This window comes from Convolutriloba macropyga, chromosome 2, assembly GCF_964194025.1.
Source record: "Convolutriloba macropyga chromosome 2, txConMacr16.3, whole genome shotgun sequence".
Classification (NCBI taxonomy): domain Eukaryota; kingdom Metazoa; phylum Xenacoelomorpha; order Acoela; family Convolutidae; genus Convolutriloba; species Convolutriloba macropyga.
The window spans coordinates 67,105,787-67,118,513 of NC_134469.1; the positions used below are offsets into that span (position 1 = coordinate 67,105,787).

The window sequence follows — 12,727 nt, forward strand, 5'->3', positions numbered from 1 at the left end:
TCACCTTTATAACGTCGTTACAATGAGCAGACCGAAATGAACCTGTTACTCAGTTGTTTTTTCGTCCAAAAATCCGTACTGTCAACAATTCAGTCGGCAGGTTTGCCGCCTACTGTTTTTAGCAGTTTAGAACTTTTAATTTATTGTCCTCGTTATTTCTTGTCCTTAGTCACAATGCGGGATTTTTAGTCGTTGTTTAGTCGTAGTAATTTTTCAAATTCTTTCATTCAAATATTTTTAGCCAATTTGTGATAATTATTCAAGCCGTTTGCTATTTCTGGGGCTATCTGAAGAACCAGTTGCCATGTAAAAGTACATTTTATTCTCACTTCTTTAAAATGCGAAGAGCCTAACCTCGAAAGTTTCTCGAGAAATGAACAAACTGAAGTTGCGTTTCGATACGAACGACAAAATCATTCAAATTACAACCATTAATTTCAAAGCTTTTTCCGCAAAAATTAAGAATTTTTGTTCGATTTCACATTGTGAAAACTATATTTTGAGGTTTTTTCGCGAATTTAATTTTTTGCGAAATCCCGACATTTATCTAGAAAATACGGAGTAAAAAACTCACGGGTTAAATATTTAAGAGTACAGTTTGAACAAATATAAGCGATCTGAAGGATTAAAAGCTATCTGACGAAACAATACTGAATTTTTGAAAATGGAATAATTTGAATAGAGTGGCAACGTTTTTCCCACCAAAAATTAAGCCTAACAGACTTTTGTTCGTTTTTAAATTGAGAAAGCTTAATTTCGATTTTTGACACGGAGAATTTGAGCAAAACCTTTTTTTATGTAAAGTGTCAATCAACAGTAAGATCATTTAAACAGGAGCAAACGAAAAAAACTTGATCTGAACAGGAAAATTTCAGACTTTCGCCGAATTGGTGGCAAAAGTGTGGAAGATTCTGCTCATCGGGTTCCACGAAAACATCAAATAGGCAGTGCTGATTTGCTGGAAGTTTTTACTGAGTTTTGTGTTCATGTTTTTCCGAATCTTTTATAGTGAATGTAAAAAGATGATGAATTTTCTACTTCATGAGGTACCACACGACGAGGCAACACTGTCTTCTGGTGTTTTCGCGGTTCAGTAAAAAAAAGCGTATCGAAAAAGTGTAAAGAACAAATAGGTTTTTATTTATCTGTCCTGAAAACAATGTTTTTGTCCCGAAACTCGGATTACTGGTTTTCTGCCTCTATAATAGAGACTGGAAAAAAAAACTACCGCTAAAATTGTGTGTGGAGAAAAACTGAAAATCACAAATTTTTCAAAAATAAATTGTTGAAAATGTGACTTTCGTAAGATTTGGAAAATGAGAGCTCAAAATTAAAAATTTTGTTGTCAGCGTCGTCTTGCACATAGCCAGAGCCATTATCAAAGAAAACATTTAGTAATATTTGAATATTTGTCAAATAATTAACGAGAACCAATTCAAAAAGTGATCTGTCACAATATCCCAGAATATGCAGCCAACTACACAGGTATTGGAAGAGTTGTCAGATTGTAGATGTTGTCAGATTGTAAATTAAAAGAAATAAATTGAATAGTATTTTGCCAAGATGAAGAAACAAAAAATATTCGTAATTCGTTTTCAGTTTACCTTTAATTTGAAATTAATTTTGATATTATCTAATTGTCCAACAAGAACAAAGCATTTGCGAAAAACAACAGCTAGTGTTTTCGATGACATCGTAGATACGAATGAAAATGGAGATGTGGTTGATGGCGTTGTGTCGAAAAAAAAACACGATAAGTACACTTACTTTGTTTGGTACTTAGCCTGTATTGTGATGCTTAGCATGAAACAGTTAACACTAATGCTGAAAAGCAGCAGACTTGGTAAATTTTAGTAATGCGATACAAAGATAGTGACAAGCATATAAAATCTGCTTTCATTGGTTTTTCGAATCTGTTTCTGATTTTTGCGCAAATTCTCAATTGTTTGCTACCTCAAAAATTCGTTAAGGTTTTTTTGAATTTTGGGAAGTGAGGGTCAAAGAAAACATTCAAATTTAGCATTTAAAAGGACACGTTGATGAACAACAGCCTATTTACACAAAATTTGGCTGAAATGAGTGCTGTTCATACAAAAATTAGGTGTCAAATTTTCAACGGGTCTATAAATCGACAAATTAAACAAGAGAACTATTTACAGTTTTTTTAAACAAGATAGGTTCCAGTTAGATCGTGAAAGTATGTTTGTGAAACACACTGAAAGCTTCGAACATTCAAATTTGTACACTCTCAGATAGAATTACCCGATCACAATGACTTTTATTGACGAATTTGAAAAAAAGCAACAATCTGGGTTTTTTTCTGAAATTGAAGCACCGCAAAGCCTTAAGCAGCCGGTTGACACCATCATATCAACATATAGTTTGCAATTTTCAATCAAAATTTTCGATTTTTTTATGAGACACACAATACACAACACGCATGGTTAGATCAAAACGAACTCAATTTTCGGGAATGTATTGTTTCGAATTAAAGCTTTTCTCCAAAATTTCATCAGAAAAGACAAGCTTTGAGTTACCCTGGAGTCCCTGGAAAGCAATGGTTGAAAGCGCTAACTAAGTTATTCGAGTCATTAATGCTACGGCATGTAGAAATAGGCTTCATTTAGGGAAAAAAGATTTGGCAAATTTGAAATTAATTTTGATATTTTCGAGCTCAAGAGTCTTTTTTACCACGTTAAGACAAAAATAGGATCCAAATGTTTTGATCGTTGGATGATAATCAGAAGCTCCTGCATCCTCGTTTTTTTATAACCAATTTTAATGAAAAAAATTAATATAACCAAAAAATTAATTTTCCATCAAATTTTTTTCATTGATTGACTGTTTGATTTTATGCGAACGTCTATTCTATGCGAACGTGATATTTGATAAACACTTTTTCCTATTTTTCGCTGTTTAGTTTGCAATTGCAATATATAAAATTGCGATGTTCCTTTAATGTTACATAATAAAGAGACCTGCTGCTTTAATCTACTGAAAAAATAACAGTTAACGTAAAATAGGCCGATATAAAAAGCAGAAAGTTAAGTAATATTTAAGTAATTTTTCAGTATAAAACATTTTTGACCGTTGCAAACCAAACTGCGCTTAGTTTTTTTCAATTTAGAATATATTTCAGTGATACAATGATCCAAAATACGTCATTTTAAGGCGTCGATTAGCTGCGAGCCCCCAGCCGACCACTGCCAATGGCTATGGCTCTCATCCGCTGTGGGATGCAGTCCGGTTATCGCGGCGAAGCGCGACCAGCGGTCCGCCAGGTAAAATCTATAATAGCGTTATCTGAGAAGTTTTCTGCTTGCGTGACTTCCCCCTTCAAAATTCGGCTTTTTTGCTTGGTAAAAAGGGAACAATTAAAAAGATCTGAAACGAAGGGTACAATCTGCTGATCTGTAATAATATTAAGGGATACTTTGCACTTTTTTTCTAAATTGGTGTCTGTTAAAATTCAACGGTGTGAAATAGCACGTTCTTTAATAGCGGCCTTGTTACGGTGGTCAAAATCTAGGTAACATTTTTACGAAATTAGGATTGTTTTGTAATTTTTCGTGCTCGTGTAGGTTGAGTTGCTGAAAACTTTGTTGAAATCTATTTTCGAGAATCAATCTCCAGATCTTTTCACTTTGTGCTCCCTCACCCCGCCAAGAGAGTGAATATTTTTGAATGAATATTTCCTGAAGCGAATGTAACTTATTTTATTTTTGCATACAAATTTATTATGTAATAACACGTGCTCTGTAACTGGGTGGTGCGTAACAGTCGAGGGGACTCAGGCGGAAGAAGATCTCAATTTCTAGTTACAATAAAAATTACGCCAACTGACCGTTCAATAAAATCGAGGCAGGCTTTTCACGAAATGACAAATTGTTAAAGCAGGAAAATCGATGACCGCAAAACAATTTAATCGGTTCGTGCAAACTTCAGAGTGTTGTTGGAACATTGTATGCCACGCACAGATTCAGTTATTTTTGTATCTTTTCACATATCATTTGCAGCTACGGTCAAAAACAGGTTGAGGCTTCCAAAACGGAGCAAATTAAAACATTTTCGGAAATTGTCTTTAAGTAACTGTGAGTAATCAGCCCGTAATCTTACTTAAAACTCATAAGAAACAAGGCGGCTCGTTAATGTGCGTTCGCACATGATGTTCAGACCCGAGCTCATCTACATTTTTGACTTAATTGTCAACCAAATGAAGAGATAACAAAAATAGATGTTTGAATTTAAAAAAAATGCTACATTTTAAGTAAATTAAACACACTAAATTCTGCCTCGATGAAATAGCAATCATATCTTTCATTCATGTGACATCAATAACTCATCACAATAAGTCGTATGGCAAAGAAAAATACATCAAAACCACGAAATTTTTGAGAGAACCCATAGTATCAAAGTCAAAGAATTCTACAGCTTTCAACGGCAGGCATTTAATACGCTAAATTATGACTAGATGATGTGACGACTAGGATGTTTGTCATTCAAAATTATCAATAAGACATTACAACAAGTCATTGACTATGAAAACAACAAAAAAAAACAGGCAAAATCCAAAAGTTCGGTAGAAAATTGAGAGAAGAAAGTGTCGAAGCTATTTAAACCATAAGCTTTTTTCTCTGAAAACTTTTTCAACGATCCATTGAACGTCTTCACTAAGCCAATGGGAGCTATCAATATTAGGATAATGTAATACGATTTCAAAAGGAACCAAAATTACTAAAAAAAAATCCAAAAATTATAAAAATTATGAAAACTCGCGCACCGAAGTAAAAAAAACCAATAGTTAGAAGACAAAACCGCTAACTAGATAAATTGTTGCTGATGTAGAAAAAAGCGGTTCTGTCATTACCGAGACTGACTTACAATCCACGAAAATAAGCTTAAGATTGATTTATGTTCAAAAATATTTTTAAAGTCTTAACAGATATTAAACTCAAAAGCTTTCATAGGAATTCATTGGATACGCTCAGCTATGCCGCGATGTGAATACAAGGATGTTTATGATGCCTAGGTAATCAGTAAGGCATCACAATATGTCTTATGACTATGAAAAAAACAACAAATACAGGCAAAACCAAAATTTCTTTAGAAAAATGGGAGAAGAAAGTGTTGAAGCCATTTAAACCATATTTTTCCCAAAAAGTTTTATCTATGATCCTTTGGACGTCTTCACTAAAGGAAGATGTAGTCATCAATATTAGGATGACGTGATAAGATTTCAAAATGAACCAATAAAACGAAATGTCCAAAAAATTTTAAAAAAATTTTGAAATCTTGTGGCATTGAAGACGTATAACCAATAGTTATTTGATAAAGCCGCCAATGAGATTAACTTATGTTGCAGTGGTATGAAGGAGTTCAATCCTGTTTTTACTGAGACGAACTTACAGTTCACAAAAATAAATTTATGATTTACTAATTTTAAAAAACTTTCGAAAATTTTTTTTCAAAGTCTTAACAGCCATTAGCTGTCCACTCACAGCACTAGATAGGTTCACTTAAAGCTCATTAGCAAATCTATTGCACCTTTAGTCAACAAGTTTATGCCATAGAATTATAAAACTTTAGTAAAACCTCAAAAAATAAATCAAAATTTCATTTGATATTACGAAATTTGAGATACGAGTGCAAAAAAAAGACATGAGCGATCCCTTCGAAACAAATTTTTTGTTCATTGGGCTTCATTTGATCGTAAAAGAGGTTTGTCATTAACGGAACTTTGATATTAAAAGTGTCTAGTAGTCTCTAGGTGACTTGAAAAAACAAAAAAATTGCAAAATTTTCTAAAAAAAAAGAGCTCCCAAACCTAATTCGAATTTTTTTTTTTATATTAAACTTCCCTCTAAGACTAGAACTAGTCTTTATTATCTCCTTTCGTCTATTAAAAACCTAAAATTGATTTACTTTTTGGCGTTTTGAGTTAACAAATCTAGTTTTGAATTAAATTTTTCGTAGAAAAAACGTTAATTCGAACGAAAATTACGGTAAAAGTGAACAAAAGTGAACCAAATATCCAGTGTTCACATGAAACTTTAAACCTCGATAACTCCTCGAAAAAAACGAAATTATAAAAAAATCTTTTTAATTCCGAATTCCACCCTGGACAAGCTTTTTAATGATACCACGCACATTTCTCTACGATGAATATATCGGTCGGCCAAAATTCACGGAACAAAAAAAACCCATTTGAGTATATAGTTCCTCCCCCCCACAAGTGGGGTCGGAACAATAATGCCAAAGCGTTCTCCATAAGTGGAGTTTTTGGAATTTCAAAATTTTTGTGATTATTAAGCGAGGATACGTGACTCTGCAGAAGTGAGCTCTCAATTTGGCTTCACATCTCAAACTGTGTCAATCATGGTCTTTTCATGCGTCATTTTGTAAGTCTGCTTTTTGCTTTTTCGGAATTTGTTTATTTCATTGTACATGCAGAAGCAGTACTGGAAGAGAGAAAACTACCAAGAGACAAGAATTTCGTCAACCCTTAAGATAAAGCAGTTTTTGCAGCTGGAGACGCTTTGACTGACGCTTTTCAATTATTCTCAATATGAATTATCATTTTTCAAAAACAGCGCAGATTTTTGATTTACACATTCTTCCAAACATTCAGCATATTCCTAACATAATTTCAGCAAATTCAGCGCATTTGTTAAAAAATTTGCGCGTGTACCCACTCACATTTTGTCCCGGGTCATACAGACGTTAAAAATTCAGTCATATATTGCGTTGTTTGTTAAAAGTAAGGTTTTACTAGCTTGCTGTATACTAGCTGTACTTACTTCCAAGGTCTTGCACGTCTCGTTTCCGGATGATGAGGGGGATTGAAGCAGAGACCAGGGTCTCAAAGTTGCGTCCATTTCTCTTCAGGGGAGACAAGTCCCTCCTCCTACGCTTTGCGCCAGAACACGGCTGGTTCTCATTGTCTGAAATACACGAACAATAAACATTACTTTTCTGTTGGTCCGCCAGAATTCATATTAGCATAATATTGTTATATTAAATGTTGATGCTACAATATCATGCTGTATTGGTTGAAATATTGATTCAAATAGGTACAAATTAAAAACTGGGAAACCATGCCCGCATTCCGACACCAGAACATAGTTTCTCAATATGCGACAGAATAGCCATTTTACGTTTGTAACTAGCATCTCTCATCCAAACACATCAATTTGACCAAGGGGAAACAGAAAGTTTTGACTCAGATTGCATAAAAATATACCAAAAAGAGCTTATCTTGCAAGATGTTGAAATACTCCCGCAAGACTACACTTATTATAGTTTCAGGTACAATCGTGCTTTCATTATGACAGTATAGCGCGATGTTGCTTTATCGGAACTCAAGCGATTTTATCTATGTTTTGTATAAAAAGAAGTTTTGAGTTTGGCAAGATTGATGCAAAATATATCTTAGATTTTTCTTCAATATTAGAGTTTTGATTTAATAAAGATGATAAAATGAATGAAAATTGAACCATTTAAAATACCATACAGACGATTGTCAGACGAGCTCTTCTGCACACAATTAGGACATCACACCAAGTATATAAGGTAGGGAAGTGTTTTTGGAGGACGCGTTTGAGAAGAGATTCTTTTCAGTTTTATTTTTAACAATAAAGTCATGATGATCAAAAATTCAAAGAAATTTGCCGACAATTTGTTCAATCAATTGAGTTTTCCGGTATTCATAGGTGTTTTCATGGCAGATTCAAAACTGTTTCCTTCGTTTTTTGTTAGCAATATTATTTTGACAGATCATGGGGGGTCAAAGTGGGTCTTTTCATGTCTTTTTGTCCATTCACGGTCTTTTTTTTTACTAGAGCTTCATTTAAACCTTGAAGCTCAACATGGATGGCAAGGTTACTTTACCTCGGTCACAAAATCCTCCGCTGTTGCCAAGGACGCAAGCCCTGACATGGCACTGGATGTGTACAGTGGTTTGTTGGATATTGTTGCTGGAGTACCAAGCGAATGCGTTGAAGTAGAATGGATCTTTCTCTAAACCTCTAACGTTGCTGTCATTATCCCAGCGGAAGGTCCCATCTTGGTAACACCTGACAACGAAATCTCAATAGTCATCCGTTTACAATTTTTGTTAATCCCTCTTTGGGTCAAGGTTTTGTCGGGAAAAAACGTCAACATTTTAGCAAAATATTTACTTGTTTTTTTTTCAAATAATAATTTCAATTTTTAACTGTCGAAAAATATTACAATCTGTACCGCAATTACCACATTCATCACTAAAAGCGCAAAAATTTGCGTCATCGACCGGTGAATCTGAGGTTGCTGCGGTCTGGTCATCATAGGTTTAATTTGGTTTGGAATGGTCTAATCAGCGATGAACTCGCGCGAACATTGAACGCACAGGTAGGTCATTTGAAGGGAACAAAAATTTGATCAGAAGAGATGTCAAATACACAAAAATCTCACCAGAGACTATTTGTTGCGCAAAATCCATATACTTTTAAAAAGTTTGATTAAAATGACTGCACTTCCACCAAAAGTCCAAAACGAAAACAAAGACTGTACCCTTGTGAGTGCGATCATTATTTTTGTCCTATCAAAATACATAGTTTATCATCAAGCCCTCAATGCGTATTATATAAGCAACACATGGTTCGGAAAAGAATGCTGTATACGAAAATTAAATACCTTGACTAATAAAAAAATATTCATTTTTTTCTGATCTGACTAAATCAGTCTGGACACTGTGGTCTAAGTCAGTATTAACTCAGTAAACGAGAACTGTAGTTCGGAAAGCTCTTTGAATTTAACTCTATAATCGACATATAGAAACGTATAGTAAAGCAACAACGTATAATTGTAACGTACAAGCATTAGCGATGATAATAGCAACAAGTGAAAGCTTAGAGGGCAAGGTTTTTTCGATGCTCTTTTACTGGTTTTTTGTCTGATGTTATTGACGTCAAATCAGTTCGTATTTGTCTAGAAAACAAATAAAAATATTAAGTCGAAAACCAGCTTAATCGATACTTATAGTGGTTATATTTACTTAAAATTATGTTAAAAGAACTTTTTCGGAACTTTCTACGTATATTAGAACGTATTTAAATCTTAGTTGGAACGATTTATATGCCTATTTGTTATTTAGAAATACTTGATTCTGATTGGCTAATATTTACTACGTAACATCCTCCGGCCCGGAAGATGTTGGGAAAACTGGGACAAGTTTTACAAGCGGACGTACGAGTGAACCGGTCGACATACGTAAAACGGCGGAGCGCGCGACGCTAACGGAGCCGTAACGGAGTTCCACAATCCGAGCGGTTGGGTAGTAACCCCTAGGGTTGGTTTCCTCAACTATCCAAACCAAGTCACCGGTCTTAAGGTGTTGCTCGGCAGGCGTCTGCCACTTAGAGCGTCGATTCAGCGTCGGTACGTACTCTCTGATCCAACGGGACCAGATCGCATTAGCGTACGACAGCGCACGGGCCTAGCGTTTACGGTGGTCAAGCTCATTATTGCCGACAACAGACGGAATACCAGCAGAGTATTCTCCTAAAAGAAAGTGGTTGGGCGTTAAAGCGTTCAAATCGCACGGATCGGCGCTTACGGATGTTAAAGGACGCGAATTGAGAGCATTCTCCACGAGACAAAAGGTAGTATGCAGTACCTCATCCGTGAGGCGACGCGTGCCAAGAATAGTATACAACACGTGCTTGAAGCTGCGTACCAACCTCTCCCAGATACCACCTTGATGTGGTGCGCTGGGTGGATTGAACCTCCACTTTATGCCTTTGTGAGCGAGCTCAGCTGCAATGTTGACAATGTTCCACTTTTCAATACTTTCGCGGAGTTCTTTCTCCGCTCCAATAAAGTTAGTACCATTGTGCCATTGTCCGACCAAATCATGGCAGGTGTACCCCTACGTGACACAAACCGCTCAACTCCCATAACACAAGAACTGGTGTCCATGGATGTAACTATCTCGACATGGACAGCGCGAGTAGTGAGACGGGTGAAGAGGAAGCCCCACCTTTTCTCAGTAGCACGGCGGACAGTAACATAGAATGACCCAAAGTAGCCAACGCCAGTGTTCGTGAAGGGAGGAGACTGGTAAGCAAGTCTCTCCTTAGGTAAGTCAGACATGATTGGTTGCATAGTTACAGCTTGGAATTCTTGGCATCTCAGGCAATGTGTTTTGATGGAAGACAAGGATGATCTTAGTTTCAGCACTGTATAGTGTTCCTGCACAATTGATCTTAGGTATTCAACGCCTTGATGATAATGCTTTACGTGCGAGTGTTCAAGGAACAGTTTTACAAACGGATGACGTGCGTCTAAAATGATTGGATACTTAACGTTAAACCCAACTTCAATTAACCGCTTGATGCGGCCTGAGGAACAGATTAGCCCGTTTGGACTAAGGAACGGTGAATGTGGAGCAATTCGGCTACTCCGTTTAACGAATTTATTGTCAAGAAGATCTTTTCTTTCGGCTTCAAAAGACTCTCCTTGCACCAAGTACTGTAGATGACGCTCGGCTTCGTCAAGCTCAGTAGGGTCATTAATGCTACAATCGGGGTTACGGTAGCCGGCATGTTTCGGCAAAAGCCGGAGAACGTATGCGGCAATGCGCAAGTACTTTTGATAAGAACTAAACTTATCAAATGGGAGTAACGACGGAACGGGAGTTGTCTGTTTTTTTTAACAGATGTAGCGAGAGAAACAGTATCTTCTATAATGACTGCTTGGTTGACGCCAAGTTTGATGTTAATAATGACGTCTTTGTTCGGTACGAAAAGGAAACTTGAGTTCGTTAGGAAATGTGGACCATTGACCCAACTGCTTAGTTGCAAAACCTCAGCGGACAATCCACGCGTGCCAGCATCAGCTGGATTATCCCTAGTTGCGACGTGGTTCCATTGGTCAACGCTAGTATACTCCAAAATTTCACAAACGCGGTTTGCAACATAGATTGGTTGCTTTTCATTAGAGTTTATCCACTGAAGAACGGTCGTGCTGTCTGTCCACATGAATACTTGGTTAACAGTTACAGTAAGTGCCTGAATAATTTCGCTCTTCAGTCGAGCGGCAAGTAGAGCTGCTTGCAATTCCAGTTTTGGGACAGTCATTACTTTCATTGTCGCCACGCGCGTTTTCCCCAAAACAAACGCAAGCTCTGTTTTTATCTTGCGCGTAGGAGTTGTTACTTGGGCTCGAAGAAATGCAACGGCACTAAAAATATCCTGGGAACTGTCATCGAACATATGCAACTCTATATTATCAAAGGGTTCACTAAAGTAACTTCGAGGAATTTTGATGTTTTCAAGCTTTGGTAAGTCCGCACTCCAGACCAAAAATCTTTGAACCATGTCCTGCGGGAACTCCTCATCATCCCATTGTTGTCCTGTGACATGCCAGATGTCTTTTAGGAGCAGTCGCGCACCGACGGTAAACGGTGCGACAAGACCAATGGGGTCAAAGACTTTCGAAACAAGACTTAGCACCAAGCGTTGCGTGAGGGACTTGGTGATAGCGCAGCTTGTACCCCGACTCACAACTAAAGTGTCATTAGTGTGGTCCCATTTTAGCCCAAGCACGTGCGATGAATCCTCTTGACATGAAACAATAACCTTGGGCTCAGTAGATTGAGGAGAACCATCAATTCGATCAGCTAGATCTGGCACATTGCTTACAAACTTTGTAAGCTTGAACCCACCGAGATGGAGAAGATGTACCAATTCCTTCGATCTATTGATGGCTTTCTCAGGAGACTCCACTGAGTCAAGGTAATCGTCCATGTAAAAGTTTTCAAGGAAGGCTTTTGCAGCTTCGGGGTAAAACTTGGCATTGTCTCTCGCAGTGCGTTGCAGTGCTTAGTTGGCGCATGTGGGCGAGTGTTTAGCCCCAAATATATGGCGCGTATATTGATACACTACAACTTAGTTGTGGGGTCCTCCCGCTACAGAAAGCGAAGTGATGGTTGATCTGATGGTAATACAGCAACCTGTAGAAACATTCTCTCGATGTCGGCAGAGACGGCATATGGATAATGTCGAAAGCGAAGAAGGACGTAAGTATGGTTTTGGAGCAGATCAGGGCCAGTGAGCAAAGATTTTTTCAGTGAGTCACCATGAAATTTTGCTGCTTCATTGAGCACCCTGCGCACCTTACCCGGTTTGTTCCGGTTTAAAACCGGATGGTGGGGTAGGTACCACTCTTTATCGGACCGGCTCTCAAACTTGTGAGCGTCCGGAACCTCAATTACATACCCCTTATTTAGGTCTTCCTTGATGGTACTAGTATACTTCTCTCTGAGGTCTTCATCCTTGGCCAATCGTTTTTCGAGAGATTTTAGTTGCACAAGGGAGGAGAAGTATTTATTTGGGAGCTTGATGTTGTCTGCTGCCCACAGCATTCCGACATTGTATCTCAGGCCATTGTGTATGGTGGTACTCTCAAGGATTTCGTAAGCCCTTGCGTCTGCTGCAGATCTTGAGTCGACCTGCTTGTTTGCTCCGAATGATTCAATGTCGTACCATTACTTTACTTGACTTGCTAACTCATTGTCCTGTTCCATATTCACTTTAAAGCACATTGAGGTTAAACAAGAACCTGATGGTAACGGACCGCTTAAGACCCAACCTATGGGTAAGCGTACGGCAACGAGTGAACGCTTCTCATCGGCAGAGAAGTATTCTAACGGGCGGATGGCATGATAGACATTTTGTCCGAGTATCATCTC

General features: G+C 37.5%; 1 protein-coding gene across 1 annotated transcript in view; it reads right to left on the reverse strand.

Annotated features, from left to right (window-relative positions):
• The window catches only part of LOC142334631 (uncharacterized), a 154,497-nt gene that overhangs the window by 1,059 nt on the left and 140,711 nt on the right, over positions 1-12,727 (reverse strand). Inside the window, exons 20-21 of the mRNA XM_075382824.1 lie at positions 7,888-8,072; positions 6,798-6,941 (exon numbers count right to left, since the gene is read on the reverse strand). Of these exons, the coding sequence (XP_075238939.1) occupies positions 6,798-6,941; positions 7,888-8,072 (329 nt within the window). The remainder of the gene's footprint in view (positions 1-6,797; positions 6,942-7,887; positions 8,073-12,727) is intronic.